This window comes from Rhinichthys klamathensis, unplaced genomic scaffold (assembly GCF_029890125.1).
Source record: "Rhinichthys klamathensis goyatoka isolate OS25496 unplaced genomic scaffold, OSU_Roscu_1.1 h1tg000019l_1, whole genome shotgun sequence".
Classification (NCBI taxonomy): Eukaryota; Metazoa; Chordata; class Actinopteri; order Cypriniformes; family Leuciscidae; genus Rhinichthys; species Rhinichthys klamathensis.
This window is the reverse complement of record NW_026606570.1, coordinates 5160748-5188584: the sequence shown is the minus strand read 5'-3', so window position 1 is coordinate 5188584 and position 27837 is coordinate 5160748. Positions and strand designations below refer to the sequence as shown.

Below are 27837 nucleotides of genomic sequence, written 5' to 3'. Positions count from 1 at the left end.
TCCCTGAATAGTGGTTTGCCAGTGTCATGGTGGCTTGAATTAAATGTGCATTTGCTGAGCTCAGACAGACCAGACAATTCAATTTGACACTGCCTTTAGAGAAGAGCTGAGGGCTAATGAGTTGCTCTGTCTTTAGTGCATATCCCACTGCTTCCGGATCAGCTCTTTCACTGCTGCCAAACAGATGAGGTCATCACTTTCTGCCCCCGTTACCATGGAGAAAGAATATAGGCTGGTAATGATATCCACCTTTAGACTGGTCTTATTTTTCTTTAGACTATTCAGTCCCATTTGCCATCTCCCTTGGCTCCAGAAGGCTTCGGAAGCTGAAGTTGGGTCATTATCCGCAGATATTTTTTTCTCCACACACAAAAGAGAATATTGTTTTCTTTATTTATAGAACTTTATTTTGGAGACTGTCATTTGATCTACACTTATCTGGCTCATGATTTCATTTGCTTCAGGCAAGAAGTGTAAAATAAAGACTGGCTTTATTGATATGAATCACATTGCAAGTACAACACAGACGCAAGCATAACAGTTTTAGATGACGCCATCTATTTCTTCTAACTAAGATAGCTGACACATGAATCTGTCTTAAAATACAATCATAGAATAATACCTTGTAAATACATTTTTTTTCACATTGTCTTTTGACACCTTTTTTGTGGACAACTATATATATATATATATATATATATATATATATATACACACACACTAATTGGCTTCTTTTTCTTACAATCCAACCTACTAAGTCACTGAGTCACTTTATAAACACAAAAAATAAATAAAAAAGATAACCCATAACAAAAGATACAGCAAAAATGAAACATGGCAGGAAGCATAGCAAACCCATTACTAATCGAATCTCTTTTTCACATTCAAGGTTCATATTACTGCGAAAAAGAATTAACAAAAAACAAAACAAACATACAATCATGTGTTTTGTAGTGCTTAAAAAATGCTCATGCAAATGTTTGCGAAGATCAGAAACTACATACAGTCACAACAGCACACTGCAGTTCTTTAACAGATTGCCTCCAACAGTCAGTGCCTTCGGTTCTTTAGTTGATGTTAAATAGTTTTGATTGCTCTCAATACAAAGGACATAACTGGGTAACTTAATGACATCTTTCTTTCATCAAGCTTCTATACCCTCTACTATGTAATTGAATCATATTTGTAAGCTGTACAAGTATATATATATATATATATGTGTTATTTTTGTTTTAAGAATAAATCTAACCGAATTCTGTTCAATTTATGCTTAATACTAGAAAAAAATCTTATTATCGTACGTAATTTTGTTTAATCATGTTTCGACATTTTTAAATGTACAATAAGATAAAATACTAACTAATACAATCTTTTCTTTTTTTAGCAGTGACAATTCAAACACAATCATCTAAGGAGAGCTTAAAAAAAGACTTTTTGGCAGCTTTTCATTATGTTGCCATTAACTATTACTTTTGATACGCCTTCTTTTATTGAACAATCATCAGGCATTACTCTAATTTTCAGTAATAAATTCCCTCAGTGCTACTGTATAGCTTAGACGGATGGAGAATGCCACTTTAGAGTTCCTCAGAGCGAATGAGGTGGAACAAGGTGACGTTATACAGCACCTGGTGTCCATTGTTCCATGCATAAAGAGCTCTGTCTCTAGGGTTATAATCCAGCATGGAGATATGGGAATACTTGTTCTGTAATGGGATGTCGATATACTCATAAGTAGAGGAGTTGGTATGGAAAGCATAGTAGACCTTTGTCCCTCCCGAGTATCCATTGGTGACATAAAGCGTCCCGCAGATCATGAAAGCCTCACCTGCGCTCCTCTTTGGGTGGTTGGTGGTGTAGCTTTTGATGATCTGCAGGGTTGATGGGTTGAGCTTGCTGATGATAATGTTTCCAGCATTTTGATTAGTGGCATACACGGCCCAAAGCCCACCTTCGTCCACCATTAGGTCAATGTCGGAGTGACCACCCCAGGAATAGTGGTAGCGGTTGTTGAAGCCGGCGTAATCCAGCTGACCAGACTTGCTGATGGTGGCTGTCTTAAAGTCGAATTTGATGATGGTGTTGCTTTGGAACTTATTGAAGTAGATGGAGCCGTTGTAGACCACCTGTCCTGTGCCCGACCAGGGGTGAGGAAGTCGATGCGAGGTGAAGTTGTCCGAATACATGAAGTCGGCCATGGACTTGTATTCCCGGACAAAGCGATTGTTGTGGTAACCGTCCATGTACCACACCTGGTGGTGGAAAAATGATTGAGCATCAGTGTCCTACCTATTAATTTATTAAAAAATGCATTACAAATGCATACAGTTACTCATGCTATAGTAAGCAGGTTTTTAATTTCTGAAAATGTTCTGGGTAAAAATGTCTGGGTGAGACAACTGTAATGATATGAAAGGTCCTGGGAAGTCTCATTAAAAGAAGAACACCTTATTAAGCACTTTGGTATAGTCTTTTATTATTATTAGAAATTATTAAATGGTCTTTAGCTGCACTGGTGTTAATATTTGAAAACTTCTGTCAACCATAGCCAAGTCATATGGAGAGACCAGACATGACAAGACATGACAAAACATGAAATGATATCATAGAGATCGGACCGTGCAGACCCTCATGGCTGTGTCAAGATCAATAAGCCTCTTAAATTATCAGAAAATCTGACCTTTCTGTGACAAGGCAAAGTGAGTCCAGGTTGTAAAATGTCATGTGGTATAAAAAATAATGACATTAATGAATTAATAAATATGAATTATGAATTATTTATGAATTATTTATAAATGAAACATTCGATTTATTTGTCAAAAAGCTTTTACTTAAAGTATATTTATATTTATTTAAAAAAAAATGACTAAATGTTTACACTCTCGAGGTTTAAGGAAAATATGTTATTAATTTTTACTTTATGTTTACACCACATGACATTCCTTTGGCTTGACACATGTGATTTTTTTTTTCCTTTTCTTTAATGTGGACAATCTTATGTCATTGATCCCTTCACAGTCAAGGTTAGTATGTAACCTGAGTCCTTAGGACTGGTCTGTCCGGTTTTTTTTTACTTGCCTATATTAGCATATCCCTGCAGTGAACCTATTTCCTAAAACCCAATCCTTAAAACAAGCACATTTTTAAAATGGTCTGACCCTGAAATATATGAAAGCTGCACTCTAAGGCTATCAGAGGCTTCACTCAAGGGCAACTCTCTGACCCCTCATCAATCATTTAAGGCTCAGACAGATCTGCAGGTCAGATGCCTTTCTGTTTCTGGGCTTTTCTACTGGATCGATCCATCTCAAAGGGGCTAAAAACTCCACAGCTTCACCTTCAGCCATCCTCTTTGAAGTTGTTGCATTAATATATGATGGGATCATGGATTAGTTGTCAAGCAACTTACTTGCTACTGACATCCAACCAAGATGGATGTGTTTGATTTGTTCAAGAAATTGGAGAAAGACAGAAAGCTTGCAAAGGCAGGGAACTAAAATAGTCTTACAAGATTCTTGTTTTCAGCACAGACTACTAAAGTATGTGAAAACAAAGATATGAAACCAACAGCAATATACCAACGCTTGTGTGTAGGAAACACTGACACAGGAATTAACAGACATCATTCAGCTCTTACTGGGAATGACTTTGCTGCCACACTAATGAAATCTTGCAAGATTTACACTGATCATTTGCATCTTAATGTGTGCTGGTAATTTAATAAACCACACTCTTGGCATGTTTGCAAGAAAATACACTGTAGGGATAAAAAGAGTGCTGATAAGACGAAGTCAAATACATTTTAGCCAAGAAAAACTTAAACAGAAGAAAGTCAGTTGTGATTAAAATGAGGGGTGTGAAGTGATCAAGGCTATTTTCTCCTACACAGAAATCCAAAGGAATTGAGTTAAGACAGTAAAGATTTGATGAACTCACCCTCGTATCACCGTCAGGGGCAAGCGGATCTGTCATCCAGGATCCATATCTTGATCCAGATGTCTTCATGGTTATAGCATCACTTATTCCTGTCAGCTTCCCACAAGCTGGTAATAACAGTAAAAAAATACTTTTTTATCATTTACCCACCCCCATGTAGTTACAAACATGTATGACATCTTGTCCGTGTTACAGTGTAACTATACATTTAAGTACTAATTAACTTCATCTACTTAATATAGGGTTAGGGTTTAGGATTAGGGTGTGTTTTAGGGTTAGTTGCATGTATTTATAGTAATTATAGTAACTACATGTAACGTGTAAGAAGGACACTGTAAAATAAAGTGTTACCGACAATTTTTTTTCTTCAGTAGAACACAAAAGGAAATATTTGGAAGAGTTTTTATGCTGCTCTTTTCCATGCAATGAAAGTGAATGGTGACCAAAAGCTGTCAAGCTCCAACAATATCAAATAAAAAATGTGTGCTATATAAGTTCAGCAGTAAATATTTGATGAACTCACCCATATCACCATCAGGGGATATTTTAAGTTATTCACTGATAATATTCTATTGTGCGTCGGGATGTATCACACCAGGTTTGACGTCAGTGACACCAAACGTCATTGGTTCTCATGTGTCTCATAATGTGATATGCCACATTTGAAAATGTGCATATTCAAATTGCATGAATGACTTGGAATATAGTGCACGAGTTGGGACTACTGTAATGCTACTTTTATGGTGCTTTTTGTCATTTCTGGAGCTTGACAGCCTTTGTCACCATTTGCTTTCATTGCGTAGAAAAGAGCAATATGAACATCCTGAATATGAGTTGTAATGACATGAGGGTAAGTAAACGATGAAAGATTTTTTCATTCTTGGTGAACTCTTCTATTTCCTTTAACATGTTGCTCCTTTGCTTTCTTATGAGAGAGTGAAATGCTGCTAAACTTCAATGTTCTGCACTGGTAAATGGGTTTGTGGTGGATGGGGGAGGCGTTGGAGTTCCTGTCATATTCTGCCGTGTGTTAGGCACTCAGGCATAAGTTTGCAGGCATCAGTGAACCTCTCATACTCTCTGTTTTGACACAGTGTCAGACAGACGCACTGGAGCATAACTTCTGTAGACGTCTGCAGTGTTGTAAGAGTCCTCACAAGGAAGCGTGTTCTTCTCTCATTTATATACTTCTTTCTGGACCTCTTTTTTGTCACTTTATCAGAGAATTGATGCTGTATCCCTTTCTCTCACTTTCTCTTTCTCTCTCTGGTTGTGTTGTTCTGGCAGTTCACTGGGGAATAGCAACTGCTTTAAAACGAAATGTACATTTATAGACACTCCTCTGTTTCCCCATGATATTTTTTTTTACAATATTCTGTTCTTGACACTGAAATGTGATCATTGTGATGCTTTATATAAAACTTAACTGGAGTCAGTTCTGGTGAAAGAACTTTTAAATTTCACTGACCTGGCTATCAGGTGTCATTACATGGCTCTCCAGAATACTTGATTCTGATTGGTCAATCACTGAAATATAATGGCACCAAACTGTATATCTGACAGTTTTCAAGTCTCTTGTTTCCCTTTGTGCTCTCTTTCTTCTTACATAATAAAAAAACCCTCAATATTTAATGTTCATGTATTTATTTGGTTGGTGAGTCAGCCAGTCATTGTCACAAAATAAACCCTTTCACGATGATATAAAACCCTTCTGCTTTACATCAGGGTTTATTTTGCGATCATGCTCAGCCGACTGTCCGTTATCTCTTATTTATTTTATATTGTGCTCTTCTTTCAAATTACAAATCAGTGGGCCATATTATATATTTTTAAAAATACAAGCTTTGGCATAAAAGCACTGCAATCAAATAATACTGATTTACCCTACATTAAATTCACTGCAAAGCCCTTGAACAGACTGACCTCTATACGATTACTCATAATCTGCTAATATTGACCTGTGCAATTCCATAATCCTTTTGGGATTGAATGAGTTGTGATTTATTCACCCAATTCTCTGTTCCAAAACCTGAATTCAAAGATATTGTATGATACACAATATTCAGTAAGCACCAGCCTGACTAATTGTCTCAGCACAGGCCCGACCAGACCCGATGTTAGTAGAGTTTTTGTTAGTATTTTTGGAGATAAATAGCAAAGTACCTTTTTCTAGGATTGCAAAGCAGTCGTACAACTGAATATACTGTGGATTGAAGGCTGGGATCTTTAGTGCTCATGATTTCTGACTGTTGATGCAATTATGTTGAAATATATAGCAAGCATCACCGAGTTCACAGCCCTACATCGCTAATGTGTGACTGCTGCTCTGCATAGATAACATGTTTGTGTAATTTTCCCAGATATTTACATAATGGCGTGGCTAGGGATGGGACGATTACCGGTTTCACGATAAACCACGATAAAATGGCCTGGCGGTTAGTATTATCGTTTAAAATTTAATTATCATAAAAACCGTGTTTGATTATCGTGATTTTGAAAACTCGCGGTAAATCCTGTCCAGCCAGAATCAGTCTGACTCAGGCGCGACGCGAGCAGGTGCGCAGATGCAATGTTGTTTTTTTGCGCGAGAAGACATGGCGGAAGGCAGTGACAGCGCACGGGAGATTTTTCAGCCATCCAAGAGGACAAAATCGGAGGTATGGTCGTATTTTGGCTATTACAAGAGTCCCGAGGGCAATTTAATCGAGGATGGGCAGCCTGTCTGCAAATCTTGCAAGAGGAAAGTCGCTGCAAAAGGGGGTCAAATCTGAAACACGTCAAATCTGCTAAGTCATCTAACGTTACGTGACAACCACCCACTGAGTTAATTTTTTACCTTAATAGCACAACTAACTTGGGCAAATAATTAGACAAAAAATGTATTGGAGATGAATTATTTCATTATCTCACTTGTAATTATTGCAAAGCTTCCGCGAAGAGAAAAGTTTTACAGCAAGTGGATTTGAGCCAAGACGAACGAACATATTCAAACTATTAAGGGTGACATTTAAGGGATAATGTATTGTATTCATTCATAGTAAACTTATTACAGTTTTATTTTTTTATTTTTTACCACAGAAATAATTTAAGGGACATGAAATATTGAATTGTGATTAACTTAATGTTTTTAAATCTTGCCGGTTTATAAATCCATTATACAAGTTACAGTGTCCAAATCAATCGTAAAGTAAATGTGATCACTACAACAATATTGTAGTAGTATTAATACTAAATTACTCTGATTTAATTTTCAAAACAGTCAAAACTGAGACGCAAGACATACACATTTGAATGAAACCAGAGATTGCGTCCACGGTGATCCGAGACATGGATGTGCGCTGTGTAGTGCGTTGCTATTTACAACAGTCATTATAAGTATTCCAGTAGTTTAGTCACCCTGACCCAACCAACATATTTTGTTCATTTAAAGTGTGTGTGCGTGCGTGCGTGTGAGTGTGTGTGTGAGAGAGAAAGCGATTTATTATTTATTAATAATAATAATATTCAGTCATACACACATCCATAAGTGTTATTATCATTATTAATGATAGGGTTTAATGACGGGTTCATTAAAACCTGCACTAGGAAAACTTATACCTCTCACTCTCAGGGCTCCATGTTAATGTTAATATAATGTTTATGCTTAAAAAAGTGCATATAGCTGCTAGCCTGCTAATTGTATTTTTTGTTTGTTGATTTTCAAATGTTTTCAGGGTGAGCATCAGTTCTTTTTGAACATTTCCATCTCATTTTAACAAAACCGTGATAATATTGATAATCGTGATAACTTTGGTCACTATAATCGTGATATGAAATTTTCATACCGTCCCATCCCTAGGCGTGGCATTAAATGTTTCTTCAGCTAAATCTACTATGCTATGCATAATGGAATGGCATTGGATACATAATCGGTTAGAGAAGCTTAGCGGGAACCCATTACTAGTTTTAATGTATTAATAACTCTTTGCGTTGACTTGGTGATTTTATCCAAGCAATCAACTGAATGGATCATATATGGCACAACATATGGACCTTAATAAATGGAATTGGAAATGGTTGTTGACTTTTTTCAATCAAGATTTTAGATTAAATTGTACATATGTATGTTTTTTTCTTTTTTTGGGGGGGGGGGGATCATACTTATATTCAGCAAAGATGCCTTAATTAATCGAAAGTTACAGTAAAGAAAAATTGATATTTTCAAATAAATGCTGTTATTCCTCTGAAATAAACTTTCTATTCCTCAAAATAATTCTGAAAATAATGTATCACATGTCACAGTTTCAATCCACAAAAATATTAAGCAGCAAAACTGTTTTCAACATTGATAATAATAATAAATGTTTCTTGAGTATCAAATCAGCATATTATAATGATTTCTGAAGGATTGTGTGACACTGAAATCTGAAATAATGGCTGCTAAAAATACAGCTTTACCATCAAAATAATAAAATTACAGGAAAATATATTAAAATAGAAAACAGTTATTTTAAATTGTAATAATATTTCACAATATATCTGTTTTACCATACTTTTGATTAAATAAATGCAGCCTTAGTGAGCATAATATACTTATTTCAAAATATAATATAATATAATAAAGCATTTCAATTAATATGACCTATTACAGGTATTATAGAATAATTGGAAATGGTTTAAAATATGTTTTGATTTATTATAACATCATTTTGCAGGACACTGTTAAAAATGCTTGACATTTTATGGTAAACAGTCACAAAATAGCTGGTTCAGGCTTGCTTCCCTCAAAACACTATTGACTACAATTAAGGCCATCTCATTTATATTGCACTGAGTGAACAAATTATCAATGGTTTTTTTTTCTTTTCTCATCCAGTGATTTAACTCCCTTGCGTAATGCAGCATTAGAAATTCATGCAGCCAGGAGATTACTGTACTGGGAATAGCAATCTTTCAATAGAATCCCATGATCATATTTAGATGGCTCTCTTTATCACTGCATGTAGCTTTTGGCTCAGAGGAAAACTCAAGAGTGTAGCTCTTTTTTTGTGTGGAATATTTGGGGGGTATTTATTGTTAAGCACCAAACCCAGCATGCTGTCCTCCTTTAATCAATCAAAGTAAGGCTGCATTTGCATTATGCATGAGTAATAAATCTGTTATTCGTCTGAATCTAAAATAAATGCTCCAAAAAAGAAGAGCAATTCTCTATTGTTACTTCTGACCTATATTCCAATGTATGATTAAGATTTCTGTGAAAAACGTACATTTTGCTTTTGGATAAAATCATTTGATATTCATTCAACTGAGGATTTGTCTATAAATCAGAGACATTTCAAAGACTGTGTCCTGTCATACTGATTTTGATAATGCTATTTAATTTACCTGTAAAGTCACTATGAATTCATGCCATGGCTCAGGTGGACCCAACGGCATTTTGTTAAGAGAGAACAGCACAGCAGCTTCTCATTAGTCACGTCTGTGTCTAACATCCATATGAGATCCATTCCTCATTTTAGAATAAGGCAACATCTGATTCTGGCGCTACTATCTGTATCAGATTAGCTATGCTGAGATACAGCATTTCAAACAGGGAAAGTGACAGGGATAAAGGAAGGACCGGCGCACACGTTGTGTTGTGTAGATTCAGCATGCTAATGCCTCCAAGCAGAACAGTAAATTACTGTGTTTTGCTCAATCATCATTCACTGAGTCAGGACCATTTATCTGAAGGGAAGTATCTTGAATTTGCATTTACAAAAACATATAAGGCTAGATTATTGGCTATATGTACTGATAATGTGGTGTGCCTTTATTTATGCCGTTTTTACTTTTTTAATATAACTGTATAAAAGCAACACCAATATATATTTTTCTAGCTGCTTTTTCTGGCCTGTTCAAATGGTAATTAAAAAAAAAGTGAAATAGAGAAATATCTTATTTTCATGCATGCTAAAGTGTGTGTGTGTGTGTGTGTGTGTGTTATAACAACAAATTGTTCTTCTTGTGCAGAGTCGTATGTAATATTATGCAATGAAACATAAAGGTTGTTTGTGTTTGTGCTCAAACTCATCCTACCTAATTTTTGCATGCATGCACGAAGCCTCTCCTCAAGATTAGACACCCTGTTGTGAAGCTCCTCGTAGTCAAAGGCCCCGATCTCCTCCTGCAGTTCATTTAGCACTGATGTCAGATTCTTGACCTCCTCTTTAAACTGCATTACCAATTTTGCATCGGCCTTGTATTCCTCCAACACTGGTATCATTGGCCTAAGTTCCTCCATTTTCGCTTTTATGGCCTGAAAGGTTAAAATAGGCTTGGTTCAGTAGGCATGCGTGCAATGATTGCGTCCAAACACCTGTCTTGCCCTGCACTTGCCCTCTCTGCCTACTCTATCATAATTTCTGAGTGTGCCTAGCAAAACAGATGTAGAGTTCAACATGGCATAAAACAAGTTCTCAGTACACCAGCAAAAATTTGAAAAAACTCTCTTTATTTTCCAACGTTTAAAATGCAAGGTGTCGAAGGTTACATGCTTCACATACAACAATAGTTTCTCTTTGTTTCAAAATATCCAAATGTGCATAAACAAATCTGAATTAGGAAAAGACATGGAGAAGATGTCATAACATAAGAAAATCTACTCAAGGAAGGCTGCAATAGTGGCATGCACAAAAAGAGCGCAAACATAATTCAAAGGTGCTTTGTATTTAAAATAAACTGAATGATGCGATCAGTTGGCCAGCTGAGGATTACAATGGGATTGAACTTGTTCTTCAGTCTCTGCAGCTTTGATTTAATTCATAAAGTTAGCCCTGCAAGCAAGAAAATAAAATTTTGTTGAATAGCTAACTCGCTAGCCTTTCTAATACACACATGTTCACAGATACAGCTGCATGTACAGAAATAATGCAACACATTTGATATGAAAAAAAATGAAATAGGATGAACTAACACACAAATGCATGCTTCGAAATTATTTGCAGATGTGCAAATAATCATGATGGTTTATGCCCAAGTTTATGCACATAAATGAGGACACTACCATTCAAAAAATGTTTGTTGTTGAGAAAACGGTGATACATTTTTTCCCCACATTTTTTTTGATGAATAGAAAGTTCAAGAGAAAAGCATTTATTTGAAATAGAAAATCTTTTGTAATATTAGAAATGTCATACTGTAAATAAATGTAATGCATTCTTTATAAATGCATTCTTAAAATTGAATTCATTTCTTTTTAAGAAAGAAAGAAAGAAAGAAACTTACTGACCCCAAACGTTTGAAAGGATGTTTATATTATATTGTACTGGGATCATAAAGTGCTAAATAATCTTCGTCCAAACAAAGAAAATGCATTTCCCATGTCCTTTGATTCCATTTATCAAATTCATTCTTTATGTTTTCCTACTTCAGCTGAAATGCCATGTTTGTATATATGCTCTGTGTATACCTGAACTTCTGAGAGTGAACAGCGCTATGTAGGCTGTGGTATAAAGATCATGACGGTGTATACGGTGACCTTTTCCAGTGATTGCATCCAAATATTTGATGCTTTCATGTAATAAATGTTTAAAGGTCAAGCCTTAAAATGTTTTGAGTAGTTTTCTTACTTGGTAAATGAAAAAGAGGTGCTGCCAACACTGGCCTTCTGACCTGCCAGATTTGTGTGCACATTCCTGACCATAATATTCAGTTTAACAAAAACAAAATGTCCAATGCACTATTTTCGTTTAGAAGACTTTGAATGGCCAGATGATGCTGAAGGAGCTAAAAGACTGTGCTAGACAGATCTATAAAATCTATGCCACTTTGGGAGCTTGATACGCACTGCAAATTGCAATGCGCAACAAATCACTGCGCCTCCGTTTCGAAAAATAGCAACGGCCTCATTAGCATGCAGATGCAATTGATATCAGGCAGCTAACAATACCTAAGATGGAAAATGAATCATATTTTGTAATTCACTTGTGGTGGAAAATGCCTGTGTCATCCACTCAGGAGGAGAAATCATTCATAACAAATATTCTGAGCTCACTTGGCATGCAGATATACAGAAAATGAATATGCTCAGTTGTTTTCTCAAAGATCGATTAGTTAATGTAATGTTAAAGGCCGGTGTTGGGAGCGGAATTAAATAAGTGAGCTAACCTTTTTGTAAATGAGAAACATTGTATGCGGTTACGAATTAAATATGACATTTACAAATGGAATAATCACAGTGAAGAAAATTTGGATGAGTTCATATATTTGTTTGTACACACCTTGTATTGCTTTGCGATATTCTGCTTGTGGCTTTCCTCCACCTGTTTGAACTTAGATTCCAGGCCTTTCAACTGCACCTCCATTCTTTGCACATACTCCAGGTCTTTCTGGGTCCTCTGGTCAAGACTCTGGATGGACTGAGTCATATTCTGGACCTGAAAGAGAACATATAGACGAGTAATAAGCCATGTGCTGGGTGACGACCCTGCCGAAAAGATCTGTGAAAGTGAGCTATGTATTCTAACAGTAGGGCGTTGTGTGGATATTTGTGTGTGGATTATTTTCAAAGGTTACTTTTTCCAGGAGCTGTCTCAGTTGTTTGGTTCTGGCGTCCCGTGAACACATGGTCTGCTGAGGAGCCACAACAGTGCACACACACCTGCCCTCACTGTCTTGCGCTGAGCTGTACACCTGCCACGACTCCTCAGGGTTAGCAGGCAGCACCTGGGCAAGGGGCAAAACCAAGAGGAAAAAAGGTCAGTGACTGATCGGGATGTGCTGTTGCAGCTTTATAAAAATGTTATCCTTTTTTCCACTGACTGCATTCTTTGGGAAGGTTAATTGCCTGAACACTTACACAAGGGTCAGACTGGAAGAGTTTTCTGGCCAGTTGACAGAAACGGTCATGCCAGTTCTTATGTTTCTTATGATATGTCTTAATGTTTACGTTGCAATAATCTTACATTTAATCAATCATGTGTTTCTTTAAACACTTGGTGACTGTGGTTTATGGAATGTTGCTTTTGTGAATTCTGCTGAAGTAAATATGTCACTGAGGTAATGTTATTTAACTGGCTGATATAGATGAAGGTTTTGGGATTGTAAGAACGACTTGCTAATCTTGGAAGGATGAGAGTTATATTCAAAATGAGATGAAATTATAAACAAATCAGTAATGTGTCACACTGTATGCAATTGATTTCCAGCAAAAGTGTTTATAAAGTGTAGGCTATAGCTTAACAAAATAATATATGATCATTTGTGGCAGGACTAAGGAAACTTATTATTGAGCCAAGCTACAGCATCTCAGTTCTCTCTCTCTCTCTCTCTCTCTCTCTCTCTCTCTCTCTCTCTCTCTCTCTCTCTCTCTCTCTCTCTCTCTCTCTCTCTCTCTCTCTCTCTCTCTCTCACACACACTCTCATTTTTTGTTTCTCCTTGTCCATCAAGAGCAGAGCAGTGTATTAGTGGTCAATATATACTGACAAAATACAGTTTTCTAAGGATTTTCATAATTGGTGCTTTGATGTGAAATGGTCTTTTCTCGAAGGGGATTTTATGACCCAGTGGCTTTACATAAAAGAGCCATCTGGAAGAGTGAGCGTTTCCGTATGTCTTGCCCTAATCCTGAGTAATCTAATGAATAATCCATATTCAAAACCAGTGCGGACAGAAAGCACTTTTTATTAAATCTAAGGAACATCTTTGTAAATCTGCTGCTACTGTAATGCTGAATTCAGATTAAAATACAATCTATTGTTTTTATTGCGTGAGGATAGAGCTCACCACAATATCAAAATAGTGAAGGCATATATTTAAACAAATATAGAAAAGATAGTATCTTTGTCTTGCTCACAAATAACTGATTTAAATAGTATAGATTTCAACACAGCATAGATAGGTGACTCATAACAATTACCCAAGACTACAAACCCACTCAAAGTCAATAATCACCTGCCGTTTTAGTTTTATCAGGTTAATTTTTATTGATATCCAATGTTATGTGTCACTTTCAATGGACAAAACCCTCTGTCTCCTTAGGTTTAAATCTGATGCACAAAATCTGAATCAACATTAAGTTGCACACTGAAACTCTCCTTATAAAAAGTATATGGCGGTACTACTGTACCAAGGTAATGATATCACAGGGTAATACCATATACTTCAATCCACAGTACTAAATAATTACCATATTCATATTATGGTATATGTTACTCTCCAATGAACAGTAGCCTACTTAAAAGAATACTATGCACCATGAATAAAACATGATATTAGCATATAGTCTACAACGTAAAAATACTTTTTTTATTTGTTCTTTTTAATAGAGTTGGAATGTCTTTTTTATAGCCTATACTGTATGAATTAGCTACATCATTTTTCCATTTTATAACATGCATTATTCAAATATCATAACCATTTGTAACGTGTAAATAATATTTTAATATATTTTGCAGCTCATATTGTCTAAATTGAACATGAACAAAGAGAATAAGGAAACTCACGCCAGTGCTCCGGTCCGGCACACCCGGAGGTGCCACGCTTAATTTGGTGCTATTCAGACCAACTAGAGAGGGCAACGTTTGCGACATCCAGTTGGTGATCATTGCCATCGTGCTGAGCACTACTCCAATTTTCAGCAAAGGCACCGACATCTCTGCTCTTCTCTTTCCCAGTAACCTTCATTATACACATTCCAGTAGAGAACTGTGCTGGTAACCTGCGCTACTGACAGAGGTGATGTGCTTTTGTAAAGCACTCAGTGTAAATGAATTCATCTCGGACGTTTCTGCTCGCACCTATACTATACTGAACTTTATAATTACGCAAGCTCTCTCGGTTTATAAGCAGAGTGCTGTGCTGTCTCCTCTCTTCACGCGAATAACGAACGACGGCAGTTCAGCAGACGATCTCATCTCTTTGGTTCCGTGCCCCCGCCCAGCCAGTATTGGTGAAATATTCATAAATATCACAAACCTCCCCCTGGCGCTCGACGCACGAACGAAATCACAGAACACGCACAGAGTTTTCCTTAGTATGTATCACGATACTCACACTGACAGCTTACTTAAAAAAACGTAGACAAGATAGTGCACTCACTCTGCTCCTAAATAGCCTAGCCTACTGTAAGAGCGAGGCGCCAGCTCTCTTTGATGCAGATAGTGATTGTCTTAATAAGTAATTAACTAAATATTTAAAAAGTGTAATGAAACAACGTTTCAGTAGGCTATGCATCAAAGTTGGATAACATAATACAAGTTTTTCAGAATATGTGCTAAATATGCTTGCGAACAGAAGGCGCGTTCGCCTGTTGTAGTTCGCGACTGCATTCCGATTGAACGGAAACGGCAAAACATCTAGGCTACAGTAATTTATTTTAATTTTTAATTTTATTTTTTGCTTTGTTATAAATTTACATACACACGGGGGCTGTCAAGTGTGCTGGAGACGATATAAAATTTGGTTTACGGGAGACGAAATTACAAAGTCGACTCCGTTGAATAATTCGCGCGCTGTGTAGTAATATTCCGGCTCATCGGTGTAATAGTAACGATTACTTAAGTACCTCGACTCTCTACGGTATGCAGTAGGCCTACACAGTAGGCATACAAACATTATTGATGTGCTAGATAGAATAAAGTTGATTAATGCTCACTGAGCATGTTAAACTCTAAAATATCAGCAGATGTTAGATTAAAAAGATTACTCACTTATGCACACTTTAAAACAGTGCTTTATGAGTTTTATTTATGAGTCACTTCTGAACAGGGGAATTTTGAAAGGATAGCTGACCAATTGTCTTTCAGCATGTCATGATATTATTTGACCAAAAGAGGGCAGTATAGGTCTCCTTCTCATTTTTAACATTTGTATCTTGGTCAAGTTCCAATCAGACCCCATGCCACCCACCACCCCCTTGCCCAGCAAACAGTAGATAATTATTATTTTTTAAATCAAACATATTTGGCTTGTACTAGGCTACACATATACACCATAGACATGTTCCTAATGAACATGGTGACAAATAACAGATTTAATTTAAGAACATCCTTTTCCTCTCTATCGTCTTCATTTTCGGTCCCTTTTCTATGTGATTTTGGCTAGCAACATTTGTTTTCACCTGCACTAACACAAAAGGGGGAATACCTGATAGGTCACTGATTTACACATGAGAAATTTCCTTCCTATGCAGGTCAACCATATTTACGAACGTTTTGAGCAATTTTATAAAATAATAACATGCGAATCAACTTATTTTGATTAAAGATTAATTAAAGATATTGTCTAAAATAATGTTTTACTTCTGAATTTATTAACATGCTGTAATATGAAGTGCTTCTAACTCCATAATATGTCAATTTTGTATCAACCTGCATTTTTATTAATTGAAACAAGCTTCTTTTTTTTTCTTCAGTGATTTATAATTTGGGGCAGATTACAAATCATGGCATAGGGCACTTAGTTTCAGACAACTGATTCAGTTAAATTAATCATACAATAAATCACAGTTCATAAACTAACATAATTTTAGCATGTTTTCTTAATAGCTTGTATAAGGTGAAATAATAATAATAAAAAAGCCCCATGAAAGAAAAAAAACAAATGAAGAAAAGCAAAACTTGCATTTGGTTTCTCTCACAGAACAAACAGCCTATTAGATTATTGAAAAGAGGCTAAATTATTTTTCTGTAAAAGCAAATGACCTTGCCCCTTCAGTATAGCTTTTTTTCCATTTGATTAACTCACCAACAGTGTAAAATGTCAAAGGCGTGAGAAAAACAGTTAGGCTACTGAAGAGAAAGCATCATGAGTGTGGAGAAAGCAATTTGCTTGCTATTTCTGTCTTCAAAGTGAGATTGTAGAGTGTCAGAGACAATCACAGTGTGGATAATGAGAATACACTGCACAAGCCCTGGAGTGTTTTATCTTGAATAGGAATAATCATACAAATGATACAATGATACTGATGATCACTCACACACACAGACTTCACTGCTTCCAAGAGGCATTTATCTTTAAATAATAAAACTGTCAACTATTACTATGAAAACACATTCATTATCATGCACAATAACCCACATAAAAGTTACTATAAAATAACCCCTCTAGCCATGTGGTACAAAGGCTCTAGATACGAGAAACCCCGCTTTGATTTTCTTCTAAATGAGGTTTATCATATCAGTCCATCCCGATCTCTGCTGCCCAATAGATTAATCTGCACTTATGATAATACATGAAACCGGCTTATTTCGAGCATATCTGCCTAATTAGCCCGAGATGTGCGCTGAAAATGGCGTTTATAAACCTACTTGGGTGAGTTCAGTGCCCATCAGTACAAGGAGGGTGAGACTCAGGAGCTTGCTTGCAGGCTGCATCTTCTGCTGCCGATGCCACCTGATCCGAAGATATCACATGCAGAGCTGTTTTCTGTCCAGCTGTCCGGCTCTCTATTAGATGCTCCTCTTGAAATTGCGTAAAGGCTATGATTTAATTCAGCGCCAAAATAATGGGAAAATAAGATTGGAATGGTTTACAGATGCGTCTCTTTGCATATTTATCTCATCTCAGCTCCTCGACGCCTCCTCGTCCTCTTTCTTCCTGGACCACCGATCCGATCGCGAATGTAGGGATGTGCACGAAAGCTGCGAAAAATATTACTTCATCACTGGACAAACTTGGCTTGGTTAATACGAGAGGGAAGGTGTGGGCAGGAAATTTGAGAAGCGGGGCCAAGCAGTGGTGCTGTACCGGATGTGACACGGACTGGAGTGGGAAATTCAAGAAACGTATTCACAGGGACATGAGCAGCGCGCGCGCAGCGTGAGAAGCTGAGTGGAGAGCGCGCACTTGATCAGCTATCACTGTTGGACATGAGCTCTCAGTGAGGGTGAGAAACAGCACAGTTCACAGCAGAAGTGCCAGGGTTTCACTAAAGGATAATAAAAAGTGTTGCGAGGTTGCCATGGAGACTCCTCCTTGGGTATCCCTGGTGAAAAAAATAAATAAATAAAGTATACTAGCCAGACTAATACTTCAATTGTGTTAATAATTAGTTACTGTAACTTGAAGTGTGCTATTTTGAAACAACTAATTGTGTACTAAGTATATTTTAGTTGCAAATAAATAGACTTTTTAAAAATAAACTGAATTTTCACTTGAAGTAGCCTATATTTTTCTAAAATATATTTTTAGAAAATATAATAAAGTACAATTATATTAAAGTGTGTTAAAAGTTGTATTGTTAAAATAGGTAAAAGCATGATGCTAATAAACTTTTAATATATTTAACGATAGTAAAATCAAATGTATTACTTATTAATAATCAATTAATTAAATTCTACAGGTGAGCTGGGCACAAACTAATGTGGGGGTTGTAACACATGGTTTAAAACTTTCCACACATGACGAAACTTAGTGTACATACTAGTTGCCATATCAACACTATATAGAGAAAAAATAGGCCAAAATTAAAAAAATATATCTTTGGAAGATATCACTGAACATTTATTTAACTATAGCAAAAGTAAATTTTTCATCTTTGTTTTTTGTGTTTATTTAAAATTAGACAAATCTGATATTATTTTAATCTCATGTCTGTTATTTAACAGTTAATATAGTTATTTAATGTTGATATAACCAGCAGAAGACATTCGCCGGGTTTAAATCCCAGTTGCGCAGAGATAAGGAACGTTGAAACGCTGCGTTACAATCTGCCCTTATTAGACTCTAGAGCTATTGAGAAACCATGAGAAAAGGTGAATAAAGACTGAGAGTCAATGTTCAGACATTATTCATTATTATTATGTTTTGAACTATGCTGTATAACCAACACGATATGAAAGCGCGTATCTATACCACGAATTTAATTTATCGTGCCATTTATACGCCAAAAATAGTTTTTGCGTGTATATGATACGCAGTTTTCGCGTGTAATATGCACGCACTCAACATCCCTAATCCTACCCAAGAGATTTACAGTGTGTAGCATATGCACGCAAAAAAACAAAAAACATTTTTGGCGTATAAATAGCACGAGAAATTAAATTCGTGGTATATGTTTTTTGTCAAACTCAAAAATTAGTTCATTTTTAATTATTAAAAAATGCCATTATTTTATATGAAAAAGTTAATAATTGTATTATATTGACAAAATATTTTAGTTTGTCTTGTACATTTTTTTTTATTAGATCAGATAACATTTTGATCTGTCATATGGTCATGTTACAATGTGCCCCTCATGTTACAACCCCCACCTATGGGGCGTTGTCACATTTCACTTCCATTCGTTAGTGATAAATCAAGAAAAAAGTATACACTGTATGAATGAAACAAAAGCACATAATTGTACTAGACATGTGGGAAATTAATGTGGGGAAAAAAAAATACTCTGAACCCCAAGTGAACACAAACTGAGAAAGTCAAACAGTGTTGGTTGTACCCCGCTCTCCCTCTACTTGCCTTGGAGTAAATATTTCATAAATATCCTATAAAAGTCGTTTTATGCCTAACCAACATACCAAACCAATTCAGGACATTAAAGTTTCAACATTGTAATTTAATCAACAGAAACGACCTTAAATGCCACAGTTAAGGTTTCTCCATACTTACAGTAATTGACTCACCCAAAAGAGCGATAGGCTAAATGCCATCACCACGGTGGCCTTAAGAAGCACAACAGTCTAGAGTAAACTCCTCGAATTAAAGGTCGAATTAACACCTGCTGTTGCAGTACTATAACAAACAGAATGTGCAAACAGTCTTAGTTTGAAGACTATTTTTTAAATTTACATATGCAAATATGTAATAATTCTGGGGGGTTTTTTCATGGTAAGGAGCCCCATGGTGGATAGAGGTGCATTCACATTCTGAACTGTAAAAAAAACCCTTGTAATTAACATGTAAACCTGAAATTTTTTGAGAGCTATAACTTGTATGACATGACCACTGTACCACCTGACCACTGCAGATTTAAAGGAGTAGGTCACTTTAAAAAGAAAATTACCCCATGATTTACTCACCCTCAAGCCATCCTGTATATGACTTTAACTAATAACTTGCTTCCAGCCAAACGAACATACAGATTCGACTTAAAGGTGACCTATAATTCAAAATTGAATTTACCTTGGTATAGTCAAATAACAAGAGTTCAGTGCATGGACATGACATAGAGTGAATCTCAAACTGGACTGTTTTCGCGTTCTCATTTAATTCACGTTTATGAAAAACACCCCTGAAAAACGGTCGGTTCTCCACACAATACCGACTGTGACGCAATAGTCGGGATCATTAATATGTACGCCTCCAAATATTTGCATATGCCAGCCCTCAATGCCAGGCGGAACTGCGCAGCCGAAGCATGGCAGTTGCTCAGTGTGGATGTACACATGAACACAAACGTATTTTTTAGTTCCTTCATCTGAGCCTCTGAAGAAACAATGGGTTAATTTTATTTTCTCTGGAAATTTCCAAACATTTCACCGAAGACTGTTTCCTCAACTTGGGCCAATACAGAGCTGGCCTCGGATCGAGCTACCAAGCAACACTTTCTGATGTGTAATTGTTCAAGTTCAGACAGGTAATCTTTCTCTCAAAATCGTTCAATACTGTTTATGCATCAGTAAGTCAAGCCAGTGACTAAAATATCAGCTTCACATCGTTTCTTTTAGTAGGATGAAAATAATCGTATTTAAATTGTGAACAAATTATATACAGAAAGCGATCAAAGAACAATCTTTCCACACAGCGCGTGTTTGACACTTACCAAACTCGTTATGAAATCAATGACGCACGTTACTGCACAACGAAGCTCTTACTGTATTTACATCATCGTGTTTGCATTGGTGAAAGCAGAGAGAGTGCAGAAACTGCTTTGCAATGATAAGATCTTCATGCTCGCGATCAACACACTGTCATCTGCTCAATGCTCATCACGGCAACATTTTATGTGATGGGCATAGATCTAAATACTTTAATTAAAAACATCTCACGATTCGTTAATCTCTATAGCTGTTATAGTAAAAACGTATAATAGCAGTAGTAAAAGTATTCGAGAGAGTTTCACATGTAATGCGTAGCTATTTCACATGCAAGCATGTCAGCCAATCACAGCAGTGGCCGCGGTTACACTGAATCCCACAGCAGACACGCCCCTTCAAACAGAGTGTTCAAATCAGAGGCTAAAAGCAGGCTAGGAAAAATGCCATTTATTTCTAAATTATGATTATTTTTGATCTAAAAAACATACTAACATTATAAGGGCAACCCAGGAAACATTATAAAATAATAAAAAAAAACATTAAGGGTACTGCTGATAATTAGGCCTATGCTATAGGCCATGACGACGTCATAAGTTGCGTTAAGTTGCACTTTAGTTTGCTAGTATTTGTTAAATATGAATATGTTTCTTACACAAACTCATCGCTTTGCTTCAGAAGGCCTTTATTAACCCCCTGGAGCCATATGGAGTTTGTTTATGATGGATGGATGCACTTTTTTGAGCTTCAAACCTTTGGTTGCAACTCACTGCCATTATCAAGCTTGGAAGAGCCAGGTTATTTTTTAATATAACTCCGATTGTATTCGTCTGAAAGAAGAAAGTCATATACACCTAGGATGGCTTGAGGGTGAGTAAATCATGGGGTCATTTTCATTTTAAAGTGAACTCCATTAAGATGTGTTCGACTTAAAGCTCTACTTTAAGCCATTCCTATAGTTGTGCAGGTATGACGTCACTTAGGCCAGACTGATCTCATGAAATGGCGTATGTATGACACGCCAATTCGTATTTCCATTTTTGGCGTGCTATCAACACGCATAATCGCTTTTCAGCGTGTTTATCAACGCCTTTGACTTAACGTTATATTACTGTATTATGTATATATAAATATATGACCTACCCCAACCCCGTCCCTAAACCTACCCGTCACTGGGGTTAATACCATTTATGAGTCTTCTCCTACCATCCTAGGAAAAGAAATATCGCTCCACAGATGTAGATATAGATTTTTCTTCGTTTCGCTCGGACATTTAACGGCGTACACATACACGCGGAATCACTCGGACATTTAATGGCGTAGACATACACGCAAAAGATTTCGGCGTGGACATACACGCGGATAGCTCAAAATGCGTATAGATAACACGCCACTTGACTTGAAAGTGGCGTGTATGTTTACGCAAAGTCATGATGTCATGTTGCTTAGGCCAACCGGCTGTTATAGCATCACTGGTGGGTTTTTTTCCCCTAGGCTTTTGGATTATCGCAAAAATTAAGCTCTGTGATCAACAAAAGTTTATGATACTTACTCGTTTTGTCCATCAACTTAATTTTCCCAAATGAACACAACTTTTATGAATTTTGAAGCCTAAATGCAGACGTTTAATGTCTCCGACAGCCTCTGTAGTCCCATTTAGCCACTTGTTAGCATCCGCCTTTTTCAAGACACAAAACAGCTTAAAAAAAATCACGAGTGGAGTAATACCGATGTATTTTATGTCGGAGAATAAAATGTGAAAGTGTCTTGAGCTTGTGTTCACCACAGACCTTATTTCAGCCATTTAACCAAAATCCCATTAAAAAAAAAAACATTGACTTCGGGACGATAGAACCGGAAGTGCTAAAATGCTAACTTGCTTCCGCGGGCAGAAATTGTGAGTAAAAATTTTTTTTTTTTTAAATCCTTACCTTTAATACTCATCCAGGAATTCAAGAACAGTTGGAAAAGTCATAGATATTTGAATATTGTTGTGGACACTGTTGAGAACGGTTGAGAACCACTGCAGTAGACAGATGGATATATGTGTGAATCCATGGTTCTATGGTATTGACATTAACCTTCTAGTTTACCACAACACAGAAATAAACACTTCAGCCTGGAGAATTCTGTTAGCTTGCTAAAAATGTTGAAAGCACTGCATAGCTTGTAGCTGTGTTGTCTGTGACTCTCTGGTCCACGAGTCTCTATTTGTAACGCAGCCTAGCCTGCCTCGATGGATTGTTGAAAACTTCTGCAGGTAGTGTAAACTAGTGATATATAGGACATGTGTTGAGTGAAGGGTGAGGGTGATTAGAGAACGGCACCCTGAGTTGCTCACTACCATCTCTGACACACAGCTTCACAAACTGTTACCTGTCAGTATAAGACAGTCCATGACGCAGGAGACTCTAGGGGAGCCCACCTGCATCGAATGGTGCTTTTTAGCATGGGGATAAAAGCACTGGAGGATTGGAAGAACACAATTCTGTTTGTGGATGTATATATATATATATATATATATATATATATATATATATATATATATATATATATATATATATATTCTTTTCATGTAATATCATTCTAATAATAGATACCAAATTTACCCCATAAGATAAATGTGCTCACAGGCTCTTGTATCAGTGCCTATACAGTAAATAGTTTGTTTTCCACTGCAAATACTTGAACCGGGCTTATAAATGAATGCATAAATAGACTCCCTGCTTAGGCAAAATGAAGCTCTTGAGAGGTTTTGAGACAAGCTTGGGGAGATGTCCCACTTTTCAGTCTCTTTCTCCTTTTGATTTTGAGATCAGTGAAAATTCGCAATGTGTTTTTGTTTCCTTTCAATACCTTTGCATCTGGCATAATCTGTCTGTTCTTTTCAAAGAGATTTTTCTTTTTATTTCAGAATAAACCATATGTTAACACAACAAAATATGTAGTCTTCAAACATGTTTGTGTGAAAGGGAAAGTAGAATTAGGGGGCAAATGAATGCTTTGAGTTACATAATGTGTGACTTGTAAATGAATCATATAGCTCAGTGTAACAGAGGAACACTCATTATTTTTCAGATTGGAAATTGATTGATGCCTCTGAAGGAGTGAGATTCAACATCAGCCACTTTCATTTACAGAAATTCAGGTCGGGTAATTTTAGTAAGCCTTCAAATAATGGGATGAATCGAATAAAATACAGCAGTGTGTCGGGCATAACAATAACCAAACGACTGGTATCCGAAGAGATCGTTCCAAAATAGAAGTGTGAATTAAAATCATGCTGTGACATGTCACATGCATCAAAAGGAAATCTTTTTATGTCGCTTATGCTAATCAACAGCATTCAGTCTTCAGCTGCAGTGTTCAATGGCACCATAGAGCAAGATTAAATCACTTTTTTACAAACCCTCTCTGAAACTATTTCAATGGGATGCCGAGGACTAACCTTTGATGTAGGATCTAAAACACAAAGGATAGGAGAAAAAAATGTGTCTCATTTTTGTGGTGTTAAATCTTTGATGCAAATTTGCGCATTTTTCATTCTTGAATGTATAATGCCTGAAGTGGCTGTGATCTTGGGGATGCATCAGGTTTCATGTTTCCAAGTAAACATTCAGAGGGTTAAAACTCTGTGTTTATAATCTACGTTATGCAACATGGAACAGATACTTTGACAAGCAAGACAATGTGATGTCTTCAATGGAAAGCAGACTTGACTTGAACTGATAAGTTCTTTGGTTCCAAAGATATCTTTGGTTCCATATCAATAACAGAACACAATGAATAGCTATTCTGCTTATAATGATTGTGACAGAGAGCTGGTATAATTCTCTCATGCTTCCATCTAAAAATTTGTTGGAGAATCTTAGTTGGAGATTTTAGTTGGAGAATCTGAATTGTTTCTTAATCTTTGTGATATAAATTGTTTTCATGAGACATTGTTTGTATCATTATATTATAATATATGTTGATGCAAGTATGATGCAGATTTTTAAAATGCTCTCAGAGTTTTAATTCACTTTTTTCCAGATTTTATTCAACATAATTTTATCTTTTTAAAGGGATAAGTTACTACAAAATGAAAATTCTGTCATGATTTACTCACCTTAATATCAATTTTAAGACTTTTGTTTTCTTATGTTTTGTTGAAACATAAAAGAAGATATTTTGAAAAAAGAAAAAAAAAACAGAAAAAAAAAAAACGTTTTTTGGCCATAATATTAAAATTCAGTTGTGTTCAATGTTGTTGACACCCTCATGTTGTTCCTCATGTCATTCCAAGAATTCCAAAATGTGATATTATGAAGAAGCTATATCTTTCAAGATTGGAGACTGCTACTTTTGATTCCTATACATATAAGTTATTATTGAGTTTACATTTCCTGTTCTAGTAAAAAGGCTAAATAATAATATTTAAAAAGACCTTTGCCTCGTATGCTGTTCTTCAGGGGAACAGATAGCATCTCTGTATGTTCAGACTTTTGCTTGTTGGAGATAACAAGTGATATATGGTTATATTTAAGAATGACTAACAGGCCTCTGAAATATGTATAAGGTCCATCCACACTGACTGCTCATTCACAGTATCTCCGATTTTATTTGCAAATCTAAATTAGTCACCAAAATCATTCCGTTAACTCAACACTTACACGCGGTTCCAAAAGCTGTGTGACTTGAGTCATAGGCTGTCATGTTTGCTGCCAAGAAGAGGAGGATGGTGTTCCAGATCTGACTGTGGGGACCATCTGCCTCTCTCTAATCCAGTATCCAAACAAGAACCTCACTCTGGTTCCTTTCCTTACCCACAGTGCACTGCTGCTGAGGACATGAAGGCACTGGCAACTTACTAAAGAGCAGGTTAATGCAACTTGTCCCAGTGGATGAAGTGTTGGTTAGGTTGAGAGCTTGACTTTTTGAGTTTTGCTTATTGCATTAGTTGGTTTGTAAACCTTGTACTGTTGTTTAACCCTCATGTGGTGTTCAAAACCCTATAACACCTGTGGTGTTCCCGGTCAAAAATGACCGGGCCATAAAAAAAACCTTATAAATCACTCATTATACCATATTTTCACCCAATCTTGGATTCAATCTTTTTGTCAACATGTTCTCTTTCAATTAGGACTGGTTTTATATTTTGATTTGCATCTGAATAATCATAGGCCTCATTTATTTGAGAGTAGGCATTTCATTTTTTGAGTAATTTTTTTTTTAAATTTTTGAATAATTTTGGAAATATTAAATAAAATCTGAAGAAAATTGGTATTGTTGATCACACTAGTCAACTTAACATTTTCACCAGGAATTTTGTTTTGAAACTTTTGTTTTGTAAAAAATATGGCACATAGTCACACTTGTGGTGTTCCCGGTCAAAAATGACCGGCCTATAAAAAATAGCTTATAAGTCACTCATTATACCATATTTTCACCCAATCTTTGATTCAATCTTTTTGTCAACTTGTTCTCTTTCAATAAGGACTGGTTTTATATTTCTGTTTGCATCTGATTAATCGTGGGCCTCATTTGTCTGAGAGTAGGCATCTCATTTTTTGAGTAAAAAACAAATAATTTATGAGTAAATTTGGAAATATGAAAGAAAATTTTTTTTAAAAAATGGCTACTGTTGATCACACTTGTCTACTCTAATGTTTCACTAGGAATTTTGTTTTGAAACTTTTGTTTTGTAAAAAATATGGCACATAGTCACACTTGTGGTGTTCCCGGTCAAAAATGACCGGCCTATAAAAAATAGCTTATAAGTCACTCATTATACCATATTTTCACCCAATCTTGGATTCAATCTTTTTGGCAACTTGTTCTCTTTCAATTAGGACTGGTTTTATATTTCTGTTTGCATCTGATTAATCGTGGGCCTCATTCATCTGAGAGTAGGCATGGTCAAAAATGGTCACAATGGCCGACCATTGAAAGTGAATGGGAGAGACTGAAAATAACAGAACAATTTAGTTTTCAGGAGCATGTTCATTATTTTCATGTACACATATGAGCATGTGTGCTTGCAAACATCGAGCCCTTGGACCTGTGCATGTATCGATACATTTATACACACGCTACCCAGACACACACATGTTAAAACACACAAACTTTTTTAAATATTACACACGTTCTTTTCCACAGAGAGAAATTTGATCCTACCCTAACCTGCATCTAATATACATTTATCCATCTGACATTACCACACACACACACACACACACACAGGCCGTGATCAGATTTTTGACTCAGAAACTAGTGAGGAGGAGGAAATTCAGGATGCATCTTGCAGTGAAGATGTTTCTGAAGAGGAAGGCACCACTGAATCGGCTACGGAGCTTGAAACAACTGATGAGGAGCAGTCTTCCAGTGATGAGAACCCAGCTGAGGTTACCGTTTCATTCTGGTCAAAAGATGGAACTTTGTCCTGGCCTTCATCCCCACCTATGAGGCAAGGCAGGTTTTCTTCTGAAGGCCTTCCTCTTCAGAAACATCTTCACTGCAAGATGCATCCTGCATGTCCTCCTCCTCACTAGTTTCTGAGTCAAAAATCTGATGAATAACATCATGTGCAGAGCTGTTTTGCCATTGTGCTGCCACAAATGAATGACAAGCAAGGTGCTGTGAGGCATTTTATATATGCCTGTGCTATCACATGATGTATATTTGTAAATATTGTCTAGTTCTGTGTGAGAACCTCACAGTTCCAAAACAAAATGTCATAATATTTTGTCTGGAAGCTGTGATGAAACAAGACCATGAAAGAAAGATTATTTTGAAGCCGGGTCACTGCAGTCACGGCCAGTTTGTGTGTGTGTGTGTGTGTGTGTGTGTGGTAATGTCAGATGGATAAATGTATATTAGATGCAGGTTAGGGTAGGATCAAATTTCTCTCTGTGGAAAAGAATGTGTGTAATACTCAAAAAAGTTTGTGTGTTTTAACGTGTGTGTGTCTGGGTAGCGTGTGTATAAATGTATCGATACATGCACAGGTCCAAGGGCTCAATGTTTGCAAGCACACATGCTCATATGTGTACATGAAAATAATGAACATGCTCCTGAAAACTAAATTGTTCTGTTATTTTCAGTCTCTCCCATTCACTTTCAATGGTCGGCCATTGTGACCATTTTTGACCATGCCTACTCTCAGATAAATGAGGCCCACGATTAATCAGATGCAAACAGAAATATAAA

General features: G+C 36.4%; 2 protein-coding genes across 3 annotated transcripts in view; both read right to left on the bottom strand.

Moving 5' to 3' along the window:
* The window catches only part of ppil3 (peptidylprolyl isomerase (cyclophilin)-like 3), a 242276-nt gene that overhangs the window by 88899 nt on the left and 125540 nt on the right, over positions 1–27837 (bottom strand). The window lies entirely within an intron of this gene.
* Positions 1281–17299, bottom strand: olfm1a (olfactomedin 1a). 2 transcript variants are annotated; one of them, XM_056236652.1, is made up of 6 exons: positions 17206–17299; positions 12472–12621; positions 12177–12332; positions 9994–10213; positions 3937–4043; positions 1281–2252 (listed from the first exon to the last, which is right to left on the bottom strand). In XM_056236652.1, exons 1-6 carry the CDS (start codon positions 17269–17271, stop codon positions 1578–1580), a joined length of 1374 nt encoding a protein of 457 aa, XP_056092627.1. In that variant the 5' UTR covers positions 17272–17299; the 3' UTR covers positions 1281–1577. The 2 variants fall into 2 exon arrangements, with proteins under 2 accessions (XP_056092627.1, XP_056092618.1); XM_056236643.1 differs by lacking the exon at positions 17206–17299 and adding an exon at positions 14401–14806.

What these genes read in the sequence shown, in the direction of transcription:
- olfm1a (XM_056236643.1), bottom strand. Translation starts at nt 14,550, where the DNA reads ATGTCGGTGCCTTTGCTGAAAATTGGAGTAGTGCTCAGCACGATGGCA. An exon ending in TGCATGCATGCAAAAATTAG is followed by an intron (nt 4,044 to 9,993) that starts GTAGGATGAGTT and finishes TGTTATTACCAG; the next exon opens with CTTGTGGGAAGCTGACAGGA. An exon ending in CCCCTGACGGTGATACGAGG is followed by an intron (nt 2,253 to 3,936) that starts GTGAGTTCATCA and finishes TTCCACCACCAG; the next exon opens with GTGTGGTACATGGACGGTTA.